We start from the raw sequence: 20,934 nt of genomic DNA, 5'->3' as shown, positions 1-20,934 counted from the left end.
GTTGATCCCAACAACCATTTAGCTGAGGCACATGTCGACAGGATAACAGCTATGACCGGCATTATACGGATCATATCTAACTAACCATAACAAGCAAACCGAAGTATCCTCCCTCAGTTTTGGATTCACCCGTGGGCAAGCTTCCAGACAGGCTGCGCATCTAACACAGTGAACTTAACTTCCAAGCTGTTTCATTGACTGCCGAAGGAAATCCGTCCGATTTGTGCTATGGCGCATGAACATGTTGACTACCAGCTCCGCTAACCACCGCGTGCACCAGCCACGTGATGTGATTTCCAACTCACACAGAGCTCCACACATTGACCGCCATCACCGTCACTAAGCACACACGAGAACAGCATAGGTTTAGGTTTCATTCCGGGAAACACGCGAGTTTAACAACATAAGACACACCGCATACTGGCGCGCTGACCCAAATTTGGTTGCATCCTACAGAACTGAGAAGTGCAGCCTGAAATCGGAGTTCTCCTGTCCTACTTTGTCAACGTGGCAAGAGGTGACCTTCTGCATAACCCAATACAAAATGGTAGGTTTCACAAAGGTATGCTGGTGATTATGCTGGACCCAATGTTCTTCAACTGCCGCCTCAAAAAAACTTGATTTACAGTGGTTCCTTTGTGTAGCAATATACACAGTGATTCGTGTAAATTCCTTCTGCAGGACATTTGGGGTTGGTAATTTGTTGAGATACTGGTAACCGGCGATTGGCACTTTGTGTGTTTGCTCTGCGGACTTAGCGCGATCGAAAATATTGGATGGAATAATTTGAGACTTCAACAGCTACTGTGTTACGTGCTATGGTCCAGCGCACTGTATGGATCAGAGTAACATTTTACTTCACAACGTTTTTCAGATATTCATGTTTTTAACGGCAACTCATCACATGAAGCATCTTTCAAAAGAATTTCTCCCGGGAACGACAGAGCGCCTTACTTGATCGACGCAATCTCCAGAGTATTGCTCAACAACAACATCTTGTCTAGAATATATGTCTGGCTGTGCGAGATCTAGTCCGCCATCACGAGTGTACACTCGCCTCACAAACGTCAAGTTTTCAGCGGCTCAATTTCCTACTGTTAACTTTTATTACCCGAGTCTTTGGGTTGTTTAAGTCGAGCTTACTTTTGTTCCTGTCAAATTCGGCAGCCAATTAATTTACCTTCGGAAAATCCATAAAATATTAGATCATAAGCTTTTCTGACACTCGCGCGGTTTGAAAATTGCACCATGGAAAGTCTCACCTATACTTGTGCCATTAAACGTTTTCACCATCAATTTTCGGGGCACCATGTGGTTGACGGACCGTCCTGGTGTTTCGTTGTCAACAGGGGAAGGCAGAAAGTTCAAAATTTTGGAATTGCTGCGGACGATTATTTCTACGTAATATTGTACCCTTACAAGCTACAACCGAAACGTACAAATTATTCTTCAAAATTGAGTGTCATCCGTCGCCAACATACACCAGCGGCAAGGATTTTAAGTACATTGTGCTAAGTATACACCAAGCTGCAAGCAAAATCGTCTTCGGATATTGTGACGACAGTTTTGCTGTGCATAAAAAAATTACTGAAGTAGCCGTCCGTGGAAACGAAGTTGCAATCTAATAACGTGTTCCTTGACAGCGTATTTCGGAGATTCAGGAGGATTTTGCCTTGTACAGATGTACGATAAAATGCCGTTTGCTGTTGCTTTCATACATGCACAATACATGGTTCCATGTTTGGTCATGCTGTGACAATCGCTTGAAATAAGAGCCACTAAAAGAGGATTGACAACATTACAACGGTTAAGCACGGCAATGAAATTCCGAATCTTCCAGCGAAACATAGTGCGTGATTACACTCAACATTTTCCATTGTTTACACAATGACTTGCAAGTTATTAGTTATCGTTGTGAACAAATCGAACGCCAGGCGGACCAAGACCTGAGAACAAGATAGCAGGAATATATGATAATCCGCGTAAATTACTAAACGTTTGTGAAGTAGCGTGTCACTAAAATTTTAAGCACCCACCGCAAGAAGGTCAACTGTGCTCAGCTTGATCCACATTTGGGCGTAGGCATTCGAGCGTTTAGCCTTCCCACATATATCAACAGGATGGATTTATTTAAGGCACATCTCCCTTCACCATTGATCCCGCCAACATTCTGCCAAAACTATGGATTCTTATGACAAATTAACATTCGTCTCACTGTCAACATGGCAAAAGATACAGAATTTCAAATTTTGATCACGTTTGCAACTGCGCACGAATAGAATTGAGTACTGCATTCAATATTGTAACTGGGTATTGCGTATTCCTAATAAACGGGAACGCACAGGTCTGCGTGAACTGGTGACGGATAATTCACACGCAGCCAAGGAATTAGTTGTGAATTGAAGAATGGAACGCGAAAAGATAAGAAAAAATAGGCCAAGGCGGACTAGGGCTTCCTCGATTCTTTATTTACTGGAGGAATATTTGCGATCCACATTTTTGTCAAGATGGTATGCCTTAAATAGATCTGCAAGCAACAGAATGTTCGTCTGCACTCTCCCCGCGTTCATGCGCCGAGTCAAACATCCCCACAAGCAAGTGTTTCATGTTGCTATTGGGGTATCCCAATCTTGAAGAACCTGGGTTTTCGCTTGCTGATCTTCTAGTGATCCAGGTGTACGATTTCTGTGAATGTCCTCCACGAGTTTGTAAAATCAAGAGTAACGCTTGTTTCTGTCTGAGTAGAAACTGCAGTGAAATACGCGGAACTGTCTTCAGCAAAACGATCACCGCTGAGGAGAACGTACTAAACGTTTCCATCACAATGATTTGTTTTCATTTAATGGCACTCTATCCAAATACATGTGTTTGCTGCGTAGAAAACTTGGTATAGTGGTGAATGCAACACGTGATATTTGTGAATGTCATAAAACAGAGTGTTCTAAGGCGTTTCTGATTTCGAGCGTCCAGGAATCTGAACCCTCCTCACAAACCGAACACTGTTGACGAGGAAACTTGCTTAGATAAACCGACGGATGGGTGGCCCGCAGCAACCATTGAGGCGGGTCGTTCAACTATGCAGAATGCAGTGCCAGCTTGCAGGCATAATGGCACTATATTCGTTCACAACATCATGCGACATTTTTCCATGAAAATCCTCTGAATTTTAAACCTCACTTAATGCGTGCCTTCTCCTCCACCGGGGTAAAAATAATGCACTACATGTAAGGGCATACCAACCGGCGTACTTCGAAGATAATAGCGGCAACTGGCTCTTGTAAAAGTCATGAAGGCAAACCCTAACAGACATAGCTAAGTAAGGAATAGAAGTCACGTCGCATTAAAGAAGATTGCTTGAAAAGAAATGCCCCCTACTCTCTGTTAAGTGGCATGAACATTTCGAACGGAATAACACGACATTCCGTTTGGATTTAGCTGCCGAGTGGAAGACTTGTTGGTATATTTTCAAACATTGTATCTCCAAACCCCTTTCACCAGAAAAGAGATATGCGCGCTCATGCTATGAATTACTGTATTGAATACGTCCGTTCAGTGGCTTTGCGAGTTATTTTTGCTTAGGCTGTAACAAATGTCGAGAAATATGTGCTCACAGGTTTGCACGCGCTTCAGCCCCAGATAACAAAGGTTTTTACATGGGAAAAATGGATAGGCTATGAAGGTATATATATTCTTTTCAATTTGGCAAATTGTGGAGATTACTGTTGAGTGGAAAGATTGCCTTAACCAAGTGCTATGCAATTTGAGAAATAATATTCCGTTCCACCATACGATTTCTCGGACTGGCATAATTACGTTGAATAATGCAGCTAAACGTCGACGGAAGTGGGTTATCCCAAAATCTGTTTGTACATTATCGTAAATTGCGGCTACTAAACACATGTTTTTGCATTAATTAATGTCCGTTGTACAGATTGGCGATAGTGGTCATTACATGGAGCCACTAAAGGACGTACAGTTTTATAAATTTCCCGGAATCACGGAGCTGACATGCACATTGGTGGTTGCTGGCACAAATAGAAATATCCTGTCACGCTCCCGAAACGGATATCAGACAACTCAAAAAAGACATCTGAATTTGAAAACCTAACGCCAACTCGCGAGAAGCATCCCAGTCGTAAGAACACTCACCTGCATTTGTTTAATTTTATGTAATCGAGAGATTCATCTGGGTTTCAGGTGATTCTTACGTAAAAAGCGAGGCGTTAGGTGAATGAGTTTATTTGTCCAGTATTATGTAAAATGGATTCATTTAGAACAGGATGCCACCAAAGATCGAAATCTGTTCCTGCACGATGAGCCGACCGAATCGCGGGTCATTAAAACATTTCCAGGAATGTTACGCGTGACGCACTTTTTCCTTGCAGCCTGTGATAATCATGTGGCTAATCGACCGCCTTAGATCACTGGTCGCAGTCCCTAATGGACGAAGAAACTGAATGATGCTGTTATAGTTAACCTTTCTTAGGGCTTCGTGGGAACACTCAAATTTTAATAGCGGAATTCGACAGAAGGAAAGCCCAGAAAATCATGTCTTTGCAGGGCTGCATATGTATATTGCGAACAGGTATGTACACACATTTCCAATTCTGCTGACTGAGTGAGTCTTACGGGCAGCCATTGGTGATTTTTCACTTCTCTGTCCGCAAAATATACGAAACATTTCGTGGTTTATCCCAAGTTACAAAATAAGTAGCTTGGATTAATGAATCAGGAGATGGTCGCGTGCCCGAATACCGACAGTCTCATTGAATCTTATTGGGAGAACGGCTCATGTGGAAGACTTTTCCGAGGAGCAAATTATAGGCTGGGTGCTTGCTGATTAGAAAATAATACTTGCAGCCGCTTGGCCTATACGATGAGCCTAGGTGTTGACTGTTCAGCTGGAGTCCAGTGGCTGAAGTTAGTATACCTTAGGTGCTCGGCTTATTAATTTTGTCCCAATGAAACTCCAGCTGAGTATAAGTTAATGCAGCCCAGTTTGCTTGTGGTGAGCTTCGTTGCGAGAAATGTTCTGCCAGAACAGTTTAACCTTCCAGTTGCAGTCAAAATACAGTTGCACGGACAAGTGGGATCGTAATCTTGTGGAAACCAAAGCCAGATTTCCAAATGTGTGATAATACTATTCATCCATCAACACAGTTTACCGGCCTAAATTTTGTGCCTGATGCAGTTACCAGATAAATGCCATTATCACTGGTAATATCACTAGTAATAGCCGTTCAGCTGATAAAACTTCGGGTGCCCAGAGGCCACGCCAACCTGAAGATTTGCGACAGTAAATCATACCTCGTTACTAGAAACGAGGTTTTCCGAAAACACTGAAGACTTCTTACAACGTTCTTTATGTTGCCGTGGTCACCGTTGTCTCCATGGAAAAAAATCTGGCCACATACTTTGTGCGTCCACAATATTAAGATGAGTTTGACCGCTCAAGAGACCTGCACAGTCTACACGTAACCTACACAATGCATCTTGTGGTACATCAAGGAGCAGAGTTCACATTGCCTCCATGACCTTAAAGCCAAAGCACATTTTTGACGAAACGTGACGATGGATTCGACGTGTTTTTAAAAATACCGTTATTAAAAATAACTACGAATCAATGATTCGATGGGCCGAATTCCAGGATACGAATCTGTTACAGAAATATCCTATGTGGCTTCTCTGGTACGACTACTTATCCTGCAAACAATAGCCGGTGGCCAACAACGGACTGTGGCGGTCGCCTTTAAAAAAAACTGAAGCGCCTTTGCTTTCTTCCGCTTTCTTTTCGATCTGGCTGCAGCTGTGTGTCGCAGCGGCCAAAGATCGGCCGTTATATGCCAAGGCTTTTCCCGAGCTCTGCTCCGTAGTCAGATGTGTCGGTTACCACAATATGTCAGAGGCAGTTTGGAAATTCCACTTGATTATCCAAAAGCTGCCTGGCTAGCGGTATTCTCATTCCATTGAATCTTTGGATAGCAGACGATTCAGATAATCTCGGAAACTTTGCGTTACTGGAGAAATGCGCCATGCTGCTTGATGAGCCCCGGAGATTACCTCAATAAATGTAAATCATTAGGAGTGCCATCTGTTTGATAACCCATCAGGACCAGCACTAGCTGGCACCTCCTTAAGAACGAACCATAAACCGAATATATTTTATGAGTCTCAGAACTTGGTGCGTCTTTAGGGAAGCATTTTAACGTCCTAAACAGTATGCACTACTCCATCCCGCCAAATGTTATCCGCGTGCGTGTAGACGATCGAGGAATTTGGGGCATTTTAGCGACGAGCAAACGAGACCACGGCAAGGTTCTGCAATTTCACATGACACCACAATGCGTACAGCATGACATGCTTGAAAATTTATTATCACTAGGAATTTCGTCATTGACGAATATGCGTAGGTTTTCACTTGTGATGGAAGGCCGTGAGAAGCAAACGGTATCAAAATGTTCAAAATGACACATCAGGGGTCTAACTAAAACGCCTATGGTCACTTGTGCAACAGTAAGCACTATGCGGTGTTGCATTCCCAATTTTGTGGCCTCAGGATTATAAGAAGATAACGGTATAACTGCTACCTGGACCGGCTGCATTGCGCCTCTGCAATATATCGCTTGATTCATAACCGTGTTTGTCACTACCTTTTAAGTGTCAGCATATAACGGGCGGTCGAAGAAGGCTGCAATTTCTCTCCAACTTACACCCAGTATTCCTACGGCAAGTTTCTCATGCTGTCAATAGCAATGTCAGTTAGGTGTTCCGACAGTGATTTAAATTTGAGGGCTGACACACCGCGGTACCCATACTTCGTAGGTTTAAGAACTGCCTTGTTTGTCTGGATGTCTGAAAGAAACCACCATTAGTGAAACTCATACGTGCAGTTACGAATAGCGTGCGCAACGGAACTCCAGGAGACAAACTGGATCATCACACAGTGACGAACAATAAGGTTTTCAGGACCTCAACATCAGGCTACTATATATCTAATGGTTAAAATAAAAGTGACAAATTAAAAACGCTGCGAAGATTGGCTAGTGAAATGCAAAACGTGGAGACACGAACGATTGGCTGTCTGCGCACACTTACCCATGTCGCATCTAGTTGGATGCTCTGAGACAAAGAAGAGTGCTGATGAGTGACTTGGCCAATTGATTCGTGTCACACGACCAAGGCAGACTCAGCGTTTGTACGAAACGTTTTTGACAGCAGAGTACCGGGTTTCGCGGGCGTATAGCCAGTGCCTCGACCGTCGTCAAGCAACGTCGTTGAATTGATACTGGCAGTCTATATGGCGCGCGGTGAATGAGTTGAAATGACTCCTTTGGCATGACTACGTTCCCGGTGTCAATATAAAAGGGATGCGATTGAGCTCCTGGCTGAACTGTTGAGGTTAGTGGTATTCCGGTACGAAAGTTGCTCGCGTATTCTCTTAGAAAGTTGCCGTGTCGCACGCCCAACATACTCCGCCGAACAACGCCAGAAGAAAGAATGCACAACTGCGTCAGCGCGCTTTCCTATGCCAAATTCAGTTTCGGGAGCACGGCATCTAATCCACGGGATATCCAGTATAACTGGAAATGTTGATAAACACACATTCATTGGAAAAATTTAACACAACCTGTCGAACACAGTCCATCATTTTCACGCTTAAATCATTTTTCGTGGCTTACCGAATTTCGCTTATTGATTATAGCGTTTCAAACGCGACGTACTGCGGCCGAAGCTTGGCCAACAGAAACGGAGTCCTATTGATCGGGTTCTTCTAGCTGTCAAAGACTTAGTCTAACATGCCCAGCCAACACAAATTTGAGTGGACTTTCGTTAAATATTTTCATGAGATTTTGATAGTTTTGCTATGTTCACTACGGAAATCAGCTGTTATTGGCATGATACTAGTGACATGCAGGTCTTCTCAGGCTGCAAATCACTGCTCGAACGTACCTGGATGGACAGGCGCATTTTGCTGTCAATAACCTTGCCGTACCTTTGGCGCCTTTTTCGCTTATCATGCCAAACAATGCAGAATTTCGCAAACATATTTAAACGCCTATTACCTTGAAAATCCCGACATTAGTGAATTTTCAGATCTAGAGCAGCTCAGACAACATTTTGTTGTAAATAGCGGCAGGATTTGTAGAGTTCGTTTTGATATTCCTACGGTCCATTTTTCCTGGCTCACAGTGGGCACCGGCCTAGATTCCTCCAATTATTAAGGTTTGAACCGCAGCATCTACCATGCGAGGCAAACCTGATGATTTGCTTTGATGACGGCTGATGAATCACAGCAACAACCTTGGGTGCGATATAGGCGTGTATGTCCTATTTCTCCTATTGTGTCGGATAAAGGCCTTATGGGAAAAATGCTATGCGAAGCTGGTGTATCACTTAATTTCGAAAGTAAGCACTGTGTGAGTAATCTGCTAGGCGTTTCTGTCTATTGGTCACTTACCTCTCACGTTCAGACCTTCTCTTACTTGAACATAGGTTGTTCGACTTATTAGTTTACTGCTACACCGGATCACCTCTCGCAAGATTTTTCATCTCCATTATCACCTTGTTCTTCGGTCGAGGCTAATAGTACCGAAAGCCGGAACAAAAGAGCTCTCAAACTGTAAAGACGAAGTACCTCGTTATGTTTATTTCTGTTGTTAAGTCGGTAGACCATTTTAAAGAGCGGACACAACCCCAATATCTGCGGCCCATATTTACACCCTGAGATCGCCGCATCCGCGAATAATGTGGAGCTCAGGCTTCAGGACTTTCATGTGTTTCTTGCGCGGTAAATCAGTTGTCATTTAAATTTGATCAAAATGGAAACATGGACCGCCGGTTTATCATTGTAAGTGGTAATGAATTGTAGAAACATCCCAAGTGTTCTCCACTTGTATTCAACTGACACAACCGCAGGATAGTACATTTCCACCGACATGCCGAAGTGCAAACCATAGCAATAACAAACATTCTTCAACACGACAATATCTAAAGCACCTACGAGAGTGCATCGTTAACTTCGTCCACATCCGTCGTGTGCAGGACTTGTCTCCTAATAGTACTCAAGCATAACATGTCAATATTCCCGCTGTTGTTATCAAACCTTATAGGAAATTTCTTCTACATTGCAATGCGTGAAACTTATTAATCTTTATAAGCTCCATGAACAGTTATTATAAGACACGCTCTAATGGAGAATACACCACAGTGAGTATCAGTCACAGGCAACCAGAAGCTGAGGGGATCAAATCTGGGCGGGTGCTTGTGAGTTTGTGATTCCCTTGGGTTTCATAAGATGCCTTGTGCTGACCAGGAAGAAATAGATTTACGGGGCTCGCAGGCTTCTTGGCACAAGTCAGCTCATTTAACTGAATTTGCTTAGATCTCAACTTACCACAGGTATATTCGAAAGTTACAACAGCGTTTTTGTGCATCCATGTCTCGTAGGCTATCGTAATTGATAATTGTCATTAGTAGTTTCCAGAACAATTCTGGATTTGCAGAGGCGAAAATAGGATTCTCACATAGTAAGTGAAATGAACAATAGTGTCCTAACAAAAACACCCATTCAAAACCACCAAACAAGGAGCAATTTTTAATATTTTGGCACACTAATGGGAAACACAGTATGGATATTTTCACTTCCCGTTGATCAATCACCACCCTATAACGTTTACGTAAGCCCCCAACTATGGGCGTATGCGTACCGCCGCAAATGCAAAGAATCGCTTGATCACAGTGGAACCTCACCAGGCAGGTTATTCTCAGGTGCCAACTTCGTATGCATCACTGAGTGGTGAGATTCAGTAATGTCTGACCCTTTCGTCGATAGCCAGCATGAAGTCGCCCGTCGACTCACAATTGAACATGGTACAAAAACCTCCCTCCACATCTGTCTGCACAGTTCTTTCCACAGGGGGACCCTGTGCGTGCCAATTAATTTGAGTTGCAACACTGTGCTTCAAAGACCGCGTTTCGGCGAGGGCGGACGGTGAGTTATTCTTTGTCTGCCAGTACACACACATTTTGCTTCAGAATCGCGGCATACTTCGAACAAATTCCCGAATTTGTCCGAAATCTCCGGGTTTTCATTCAACCGGCAAAAACCAGATCACAAGTCCAACGGTTTCAATAAATCTTTGCAAATTATCTAGCCGGATCACATATCAGAGGGTTCGTTTTCTAAATGTCGGCAAAACCTTTCTGTTTTTGTCAGGTACCTTCGGCAAATCACCTCAGCTTTTCACTTACAACCTTTGAGTAATTGTGCGGTGTATGGTCTTCTCAGCTCAAGGGTGCTAGAAAAAACAGCCGGGATGATTTATTGTTTAGGAATACACGCAAAACGGAAGTGACGCGATCGCCGGGCAGGACGGCTAGTCTAATTTTAGAGCCCAGAAATAGCAGTTGGAAGGAACGTTTCGGGGTGGCATGTAACATACCACCAAACTAGTCTAAAGCAGTGTGCCAAACAGCAGCACAGGAGGGTGCCTTAATTTCCCCCACTCTGGTCACCAGTAAATAGAAGCAAGTACCTTTAAATGGCTGAAATATGCCTAGCTGTCACTGTCTCAATGAAACAAAAATTACGGTCCAATATCTAGACGAACTGTGAAACTCTCAATGCTGGCAATTCTCTAAATTGCCGTGTATTTTTAGGAGAAAATGAGACCAAACAACGATATATTCTGAAAAAAACTGCACGCGGATTAATCATGTAATTGCGCAAAACACATCAAATTTAGGGGAGCCAAGTTTTAACCCAAAATATCCTCAGTTTACTTCAGTGTTCCTTCGAACCACAGTATGTGGATTTTCACGGTCCGCTGCCCCGTTTCCGGGAAGCACGTCAAAATACAACCAATGTGCACCGGCTTACTTTTGCGAGGACAAAATTCCGGGTCGACTTACTAAGCCACTGCGTAGGAGCTGAATAAACATTTACAACAATTTAAGATCCATCAGCCAACAAATGAGGTTAACGTGCAAACGCCTCCTAAGGGAATACCCTTCCGATGCCTCGTCATTCAATCTTGGCCCCAGTGTTCAACTATCGCAACTGGCAGTTGCCAAGTTTATGTAGCCCAAATTGGCGCGATTCGGCGAAACATTCGTTCTCAAGACGGCATCCAATGTTCATCCGCCTGCATCATGTTTTTATGTCGGCAGCGGATGTCATCCTTAAGCAGTACGAACCCCTGTGCAAGTTGGCACCAACTGGTGTACCTCGTGTATTGTATAAAATCAGAAGTCTATGGTGAACCTCTAACTTCTAAGGCATCAGCGTGGAATTCCCTCTTTTCTTATTCAAATGCTAAAAAATTGTTCGCTAAGACCACCTTATTAACTAAATCGAAGAATGCCTCTTATGTGGCTTCGCTTTTTTTGAGATTGTAGCTTAATCAAGGCATTACGTTGTCAAGCTCATGAGACTTAATTTTACAAATGCATGTTTGAAAAAACACTTGTCTGCACTCAAAAGGAAATCACCCCTTCATTCCCATTAGTGCTCGCGGTAGTTCTTATGCGGAAGTTCCTCGGGAAGGGCGTTTTACATGTTTCCAACCGCTTCCAAATCAAGCATACCGCGTCTGAGTCTGAAGCCCGTGTTAGCATGGCTAATGTGAGCAGGCTAATTAGAAGCTTTCTTGCGGGCTCACCTTATATTTGAAGCTGCGTTCAGATCAAGTGTGCAGCCAACAGTAAGACTTTAAACACGAGTAACCAATATAGTCATTCTGAACACAGATGATGGAACTGCCGGACGTGCGAAGAATCTTGAAGTTGCTTAAATTACCCGTGACTAGTCACCTGCAAATAGTTTCCCCATTATCACGAAGCAACGACCAGTGTTTGCGTGATTCCTCAAAGATACGACAAGAAAATAGGCCTCGTGGCCATCCGTATTTGGCCGTCTTTCGAATTGCTGGACAAGGAAAAAAGTCGCATTAAGTGCAGCCCAATTTCAGCGTAAGCCTAATGCATGCTGGCATGACATACACAATATGAGCACGAAAATCAATTATTGAGGCGACTTTAGCACTGAGATTGGCGTTCATCAGCTTACGGTGTTGAGCGTGCTATCATCGTTTCCACAAATTTATGGATGTAGATTTTTGTTGTACCTGATGTTGAAGAGCTTTGTTATCCAAAATTTGCCTACTGGGTTCCCACTGTTGTTGAATGCTCTCAACATTATTTGCACCATCATCAATAACTAATTCCGCAAATTTCGTTAGCGAAGTAACAGAGTCACTGGATGGAGCGCCGTATGTAGACCGGTACTGATGCGGCTTTGAAAGTTCAAGCTATATCCTCGATGCGGCATTCTTGGACCTCAACCTTCTCAGCAGTATTTCCGTGGTTGTCATCGGAAGGCTGTCACCCAGCATCTAATCTCTCCAAGCACTTTTATCTGTTATTTTCACTGTTATCTCTACTTACGTCCATGAGCGCCAGCTGAACTCATCCGTTTCGGGACCTGTATCTAACACCTACTTGAAAAAGATTACTGAGAGTTAGACTAGTTCACCATAATTTCAAATTCTGACCGCCGTATTCCGTGATGTCATTCACTCTCACCGATCTATCCGCCCCAACCCTAATATTCGGAACCGGTTATCCGCCTCTAAAATCTATGGATGGAGTATCATACGCATGACACGCGAATTTTACCAAATGGCTCGCTGTTATGCTGAAGTGAAGCAAGCTCATCATTAGCAGGCTAGAATTCTAGGCTGGCGTTCCTTAGTGCTATTGACCTGGCGGCGGAAGTCTACATAGTGCTCCCCAACACGAAATTTTCCTGCTCGTTTCAGATATTTACGTGCGCAATATCCCCAACATATTCCGCAAATGGTATTGGCAACACTATTCCCAATTGTGGGAAGTAGCCAAACCGAGAGAAATTGGACAACGTCACACGCTGTATGATTAGGTGGTGAAATCGCAGAGCAAATGACTGTCATGTGTGCGTGATATCCCCAGAGGACGACAATTATCCTTTGTGCTTAATGAACGTCTGTCTATTCACGCAAGAATAATCACCATATCAGTGCTTCTATTGTGAACGCCACATCTGTTCAAGCTGTTTCGCCTGTTTTCCTGCCACAAAAATTACAAAATTTCCGTTACCTTGAATAAACATTGGTTGCTTTCCTACGCAATTTGAAGTTGCATGTTACAGACGTAAAGCCACCGATCCACACAAGATGGACGAAGTAGAAATCAAGAAACCCAGAAAATTTAAATGCCCACCCACTCCGGCGGCTTGACGCCTATATTAGATCTGTGCATGCGACAGAATATGGCTATATATATGTTATATACAAAACAGTCAAATTGGCAATCGATGCATGCAGTGGGTATACGGAAAGATCCTAAATCATACATATGTGATGCACTATTCTCCATGATAGGCATTTGGCCTCCGAATACTTTCAGTGTTCATCCATTGTTCATCTTAGTATATAGTTAGATGTTGTGCAGTTCTTTTGGACAAAACTGTGTCCTAAGTGTGGCCCTATGTAATTAGTCTCTCGCCGCTAAAACAGTGTAAAATGTTATGGCAATATCTCCACCGTGTTATGCTATTCATACCTATGAAAATCAGTATTCTGAGCTAGAAATTATCCGTATTCAAGTGGAACTGGGAAAAGCCATATGCACCTGCAAAAGACGCACCGTAACAAAGCGAAATTTAAGGACACTAAAAAACGGTATGTTGGTGAACATTAGACCAAGGAAATCTAAACTTTTGAGCATTCTTTATGTACTTTCCCTTTCGAGCAACGAAACAGTTTTACAAAAACTGATCATATATGGAATTCCATTCTTTCGCGCACGTCGGTTAACTTTCGAATTAATTATAATTACAAATTTGCGCGTTCTGCCCAGAAATATGAAGAAACTCATGAAGAGAAATAAGAAAGTTCTTGGATGCACATTAAAACTGGCAAATCATAAGGTAGAAGCAGCCAATACTTGATCGGGTCGGGCGAATTGCGTAATTGAACAACGTGGGGTGCCGCATCATGTTTGTTTAAGAATGATCCAAATGCTGATATGTAAATCTTTCCGGAACATTATTTCGCGGATTGTGGGATGGAATTCACCGAGGATTATTGGGGTCTCTCGTGTTTCAACAAGCATGGAACAACGGCTCACCGAATATGGACTAATCTGCACGGAGTGATTTCATGTACTGGAAAAGAAGAATGGATGAGTATGCTTATGCCACAGAGTGTAACGTTACAACTTCTGTCTACGCTGATGCGACGACCCCGAGATTCTGTGGGGAAGAGTGTGGATTATTCCCCCTGGTTTGGCGACAACCTCACCAAACAAAGAGCAGCTCAATTCTTGGTTAGAGCTAATTGGAAACCTAGAATTTTTTGGATCCAATCGTCCAAATCTGACGGTATCAACAACTGTATGCCTCCACACTGAAAAACAGTCGGAAGGTGGCCGTGTTAACTCGATTCGCGGCGCAATTATTTTCTTAGGCATCGTCAATCTAACTTTTAGGTTGAAATGTACGACGAATTTAATGACATCTGTAAATTCTCGTGAGATTTATCCCCCTCTCAGAAGAACGAGCACTGTGAACAGCCATTATGGGTTCCTCATCATGACCTTCGTTTACAGCTAAGCGGGTTGTGGTTGTGTACACCAACTATCCTTTCTCGTAAGTAAGAATGTAAGCAACAGTTGCTGGGGCAAAGTGAGAGCCACTACTTTATTACATTATGCAACAAAATTTTTCCAAATTCCACGCTCCGTGGTTGGTCCATGCAACCCACATGTGCTCAAGTGACATCTGAATAGGTGAACTCGATTGAGGCCATACTGCTCAACAGCTGACAATTGGTGATATTCGTTTCACAAAGAGAACGGTAGTGGTTGTGGTGACAAACGAATCAGCAAATGTTGCGTGCTACAGTAGTGAAGAAACAGCGTCCGTCCATAATCGTAGGCCTTTTAGATTTTGAGTTTGTGTCGGATAACTCGAAAGGAAAGCAAGATAACTTGTATAACGATGTTCGGTTTGTGGTTCCCCACTATGAGGAACAGTGTGGGAAGATTAGTATGATATCATTAGGATTTCTGAAGTAGTTGCTGTGAGCCTACCCAAATTACAAATCAATCGGCTCCCTCGTCCTTACGCAGATGTGTTGGACATGAGGTCACCAAATAAAAAAATGCAGACGTATTCGTGATCACGCGTATATGACCTAAACATTTGTAACTTTTGGCTGTTTGGTCGTTGGTTAACTGGGACCTGCAATGACTTTGTAAAAATTCAGTTGTGGCAAAAGGAAGTTTCTTCAACGGGAGCAGAAGCTTAGCAGATGGTTGCATCAACTGAAGGAGACAAAGACGCTATAAGTCTTACAGGTTTGCCGAATAAGGAAGAAATCCAGGGGTCACTCAGCAACCTGGTACCATGTTGAATCAATGACCATTTATCTTAAAATTTCGAAAGTGCGTCGATAATACTAAGTAAGTAGAACCCTTCTGCCTTTTTGCATATGTTGTCTGAGACATGCATTGTACGCAGACCACACATAATGCTGTTCATTAGCATCTTGAAAGAAGGTGTCTTGTCCTTAATAAAGTTAATCAGATTCACGATTCTAATTAGTCGATTCGCGGCGCAATTATTTTCTTAGGCATCGTCAATCTAACTTTTAGGTTGAAATGTACGACGAATTTAATGACATCTGTAAATTCTCGTGAGATTTATCCCCCTCTCAGAAGAACGAGCACTGTGAACAGCCATTATGGGTTCCTCATCATGACCTTCGTTTACAGCTAAGCGGGTTGTGGTTGTGTACACCAACTATCCTTTCTCGTAAGTAAGAATGTAAGCAACAGTTGCTGGGGCAAAGTGAGAGCCACTACTTTATTACATTATGCAACAAAATTTTTCCAAATTCCACGCTCCGTGGTTGGTCCATGCAACCCACATGTGCTCAAGTGACATCTGAATAGGTGAACTCGATTGAGGCCATACTGCTCAACAGCTGACAATTGGTGATATTCGTTTCACAAAGAGAACGGTAGTGGTTGTGGTGACAAACGAATCAGCAAATGTTGCGTGCTACAGTAGTGAAGAAACAGCGTCCGTCCATAATCGTAGGCCTTTTAGATTTTGAGTTTGTGTCGGATAACTCGAAAGGAAAGCAAGATAACTTGTATAACGATGTTCGGTTTGTGGTTCCCCACTATGAGGAACAGTGTGGGAAGATTAGTATGATATCATTAGGATTTCTGAAGTAGTTGCTGTGAGCCTACCCAAATTACAAATCAACCGGCTCCCTCGTCCTTACGCAGATGTGTTGGACATGAGGTCACCAAATAAAAAAATGCAGACGTATTCGTGATCACGCGTATATGACCTAAACATTTGTAACTTTTGGCTGTTTGGTCGTTGGTTAACTGGGACCTGCAATGACTTTGTAAAAATTCAGTTGTGGCAAAAGGAAGTTTCTTCAATGGGAGCAGAAGCTTAGCAGATGGTTGCATCAACTGAAGGAGACAAAGACGCTATAAGTCTTACAGGTTTGCCGAATAAGGAAGAAATCCAGGGGTCACTCAGCAACCTGGTACCATGTTGAATCAATGACCATTTATCTTAAAAGTTCGAAAGTGCGTCGATAATACTAAGTAAGTAGAACCCTTCTGCCTTTTTGCATATGTTGTCTGAGACATGCATTGTACGCATTGGAAAAGTTCGAAAGTGCGTCGATAATACTAAGTAAGTAGAACCCTTCTGCCTTTTTGCATATGTTGTCTGAGACATGCATTGTACGCAGACCACACATAATGCTGTTCATTAGCATCTTGAAAGAAGGTGTCTTGTCCTGAATAAAGTTAATCAGATTCACGATTCTAATTAGCTTTCTCTGATTCATGCTACTTTTCCGTCGGTACCACGGTAATCCGACAAAAGAACATCAAAGAGTTGGCAATCTACCGATGCTGATAAGCTAACGTGCGGTAGGTTGGAATTTTTCAGCAGACATAGCGATATTAACAGTTCTGATCAGCGAATCCAGATTACACGACTCTACACATGACAATCATGATCAAACCTATAAAACAGGCAGCAACGGCTGGTGGGCACACGAGGAAGTCACTTCCATGGGTATTATTTGCTTGCCTATAACACTGATGTTTATGCTGACTATGCTGAGGGCCGAAAATCGTCGTGAGTTTTATTGTTCCTTCCAAGAAAATTTGCAGTTTTAAAGCTCCACCATGCCGTCAATCCAAGCCGTTGAGCCAAATTCGCTGATATGTGTAGCAAGTGCGTACAGCTAACGCTAGTAATTATGTCGCGGCATCCTTCCACATTTGTATCTTTGTTGCTGGCACGAAACGAGATTTGTCCGTGGCTGCTCCAAAAGGTTGCGCCATGTAGCGATAATCTAATAAATTAACATTTCACGCTTAGATTGAATGGTTATTCTGCAGAACCCGTGCGTAAGTACATTGACCAACGAGGAACACGAAGTTGATCCCGCTAATCCTCTAAGCTGAATTCCTACCTTAATTCAAAATTGCGTACAAATGCCGGCACGCGAAATTCACTCATTGAGGCTGCGATACGTGGCCAGTGAAATCGGACATCGGGGCCTATTCAAATGTATAGTTGCCTGTTTCGCGCAACCACTGCCGGAAGTCACTTAGATCGGCAGGATGCGCCCTGAATCCATGCCCTCCAGACGAGGCCGTACTTCCCAAAACGCTTCAGGTCAAGGTTTTCAGGTCAAGGTTTCCGTCAAATTTGCTACGCATACCGAATTGGGCCTGCATGAGGCAACGCAGGTCGCAGTGCTTAAAACGAAGTGTTGAAAACAGATGACACGGGCGGATCCAAATCTCGCACTTCAAAATACTTCGCGATTAAACACTTTTATCATTTTCAAGCATTTTGCTTTGATCAATCATCACATTCAACGGACCACCCTCGAGGATAAAATGGGGAATTTGCATTACATATACAATTAATAAATTCTCCCAGCTCCGATTACTCTGCCGAAAGATATTGTTCTGTCTGTAGACATTTATTGCTGGCTACTGTAAATCCGTGACTTGATCACATAACACACCATGGTATTCACGGGTGTAGTAAGCTGACCGATTGTTGCGATGTCCGATACAGATCTTCGGGATACAAGTAATTGTGATGGCCCCGACCACCAGAATGTTGAATTGTCTTCCAGTTTCTACGGTACTAATCACATAGTGGTAGCAAAGTGAAACAACTATCCTCAATCCGCCACGTTTGCAGGGTTGACAAAAGCACACATCCGTCACCAAACAGTGCACAAAGAAGGGCATTCGGAGTGTTGGTTCCGGAATGTGGGTTTTGGTTGTCCCCTTCACAGAACAATCCAGCCATCCTGTCTGGTGATCGGATAGCACAAAATTCTTGGCGGAATCAGTCGGCATAGTCTCAACGAACGGATAATGACCGCACATTGGTAAGGTGGGATGTCTGCTCCGCATATTAACACACTGACGATTATGCGACAGTGTTGCTGAGGACGGATTTGACGGCTCTGTTAGTCGTGGGTATAGACGAGTAAAGCTGGTGAAGATGATAAGTACATTGGGGTATTTAGGAGAATGTTGATATTATCATGTCGTCTAATTATATTCGCCGCTGACAGCTTCGTAATTATTCTCCGTAAAAAATACTCATATTTGGAGCGTGGAGACGAACGTCCATGGCAGAATCGCTAAAAATAAGCTAGTCTAGTTGAGAAAAGCTAAATAATAAACATGGAAAGTTTCGTAAGGTATTCCGCAATCAGGACTTGCGCTACAGGCAGCAGCATATCCAGCCAAATAATTCGAAGTTGGCGCTGTTTCACACTACTCCTTCTACCATTTGTTCCAGTTACCCAATTGAGCGCCCTGTTTATGGAGTACGCCCCCTTATGTGAGTCGCTGTTGTTTCTCTCAATGCCTATCGATTTCGAAGACTGGTTGCGTTATTCCTCTGAAACTTTTATGCACTAATAACTCAGTCCCCAGGAACCACTTTCTTTTTACCACAGTGAGTCGGCTGAAACGATGATTGGTCTGTTATTTCTTTTCGTAAATTGTACAAAATCCTCCCATATACAGTATAACAGAAATACTACAGAAGAGCTCACAATAGCAGACAGTTAAAATTGATCATGATGCTCATTCTGAAGCCCTGAGCTGAAAATTCTGCCGTCTTGTTGGTTTGTGCGCCGATCGATTTTCACTCTGTAAGACCTCCAAATCGTACTCAGTTAATTCTAAGATAGGCATACTATGAAATGGTTAAAAAATTTGCTGAGTTTTCGTCGTCTCAAGGAAATCAATGAGTGCTTCCGGCCTGAAGGTATCGCACGCCCGTTCCATGCTTATTGGGGGTCCTCGAACCTGAACACTCAACATTATATCCTGGGGATTTCAACATGCGAATTCTCGGCTATGAGCTGAAGAACACGAGGTGCCTAACTGCGCCATGATTACCTCACGCTCAAGCGTAAACTATGCGTAAACACGTATCGAAATTACTATACAGCCTGCTGTCGTGTTTTCAGGCGAGGTGCTTTTACTATTTGCTGGTCGAGTTTGACGGGCGGTTACGGGGAACTATGCGTAAGCACGCATCGAAATTATTATACAGCCTGCTGTCGTGTTTCCAGGCGGGGTGCTTTTACTGCTTGCTGGTCGAGTTTGACGGGCGGTTACGTTGTGCACATTGGACCTGGGTGTAGACTGGAGTGAGTGAATTGGGAACGTGTAATTCATGCTATGTGTATCAGTTGCAATGAACCAAAAATAACTGCGTTTCAAAAGTTGTGTTCTCCAGGCTTTCACTGGAATCAATGGCTTAGCTGTTACGTATTTTTAGGCAAACGAAATCCCATTGCGCGACCCATAACAACAAAATTGGGTGATCAGGTTTTAATTTGGTTTGTGTACCAATTGTGTACCTGTTTCGTGAGACTTGATATGCAACTGTGTATGCTGTAATTCTGCGGTTATTTCGTTTGCAGTGTCCAGCTGATTAGGCCTGTCTCGATGTGTTTGTGGATTGCTTTCACAATGGAGTGCCATGCTTCTGTGAATTTAGCTTCTCACTCCGTTCTCGCATGAGCCGGGATGTGTAATTCGCTGTCGTCAAATCTGTGACCAATTTGGACATCTTCACGGTGCTGAGTGAATATTGTTGGTTGTTTACTTCTAAAACCTTCAGTTCGTCCATTCGGTTATAGAGATCGTTACCTGTTTGTCGCACATAATGTTGACCAGAACCCTCGCGCTGAATCCTTTATACATGTTTGATCCCCATCTTCCTTTTGGGTCCTTCGGTCTTGTTTTTAGGTTTGCGAAACTCGGTTAGGTTGCAACCGCGTAGTCATTTCCGAAATATTCCTGATGTGTGGATGTGTGAGTTGCTTCAATTCGCCTTGCGTTTTTCAACTTAAAACATAAGCCATTCCAAACTCAGCAGAATGATGACGAACGACCCAAGTTTCAGTGCAAGTTTCCAGATACAGAAGAAGTTGGAGATCTACGGCTCAACCTGCAGATCGAAGGTATAGCCTGAAACGCCTAGCTAAATTCTTCGAGAACTACAAGCAATAAAGATGTCAGGGAGATTAAATCCTCATAATTGACGCACGTGAATTGTAGTAGTCAGGCGCCCACTGTGAAAGTAGCCCAGACAAGAGGGTCGCCCACATGCTTAGGGATTGTAAATATACATGCTTCAATCGGAACTTACATAAAGAGCTGGTCAACAGCTCGCGGTGACCAACTGTCATACATGGCTAATCGCAAAGTTGCGATTTTAGATCTCGCTGGAAACTTTTTCACGCGCAGTGCTACAAATCCTTTTCGAGGGTGGAATTGTTGTACTTCTCTGAATTTGGTAGGTTT

General features: G+C 43.2%; 1 protein-coding gene across 1 annotated transcript in view; it reads left to right on the top strand.

The window, feature by feature from the left end:
- Positions 1 to 20,934, top strand: part of T265_09979 (hypothetical protein) — a gene marked incomplete at both ends in the record, with an annotated part of 62,906 nt that overhangs the window by 23,360 nt on the left and 18,612 nt on the right. The window contains one exon of the mRNA XM_009176216.1: positions 9,485 to 9,527. Coding sequence (XP_009174480.1) covers positions 9,485 to 9,527 — 43 coding nt within the window. The remainder of the gene's footprint in view (positions 1 to 9,484; positions 9,528 to 20,934) is intronic.

This window comes from Opisthorchis viverrini, assembly GCF_000715545.1.
Source record: "Opisthorchis viverrini unplaced genomic scaffold opera_v5_329, whole genome shotgun sequence".
Classification (NCBI taxonomy): domain Eukaryota; kingdom Metazoa; phylum Platyhelminthes; class Trematoda; order Opisthorchiida; family Opisthorchiidae; genus Opisthorchis; species Opisthorchis viverrini.
Note: the sequence above shows the minus strand (reverse complement) of the source record. Positions and strands in the feature narration are given on the sequence as shown.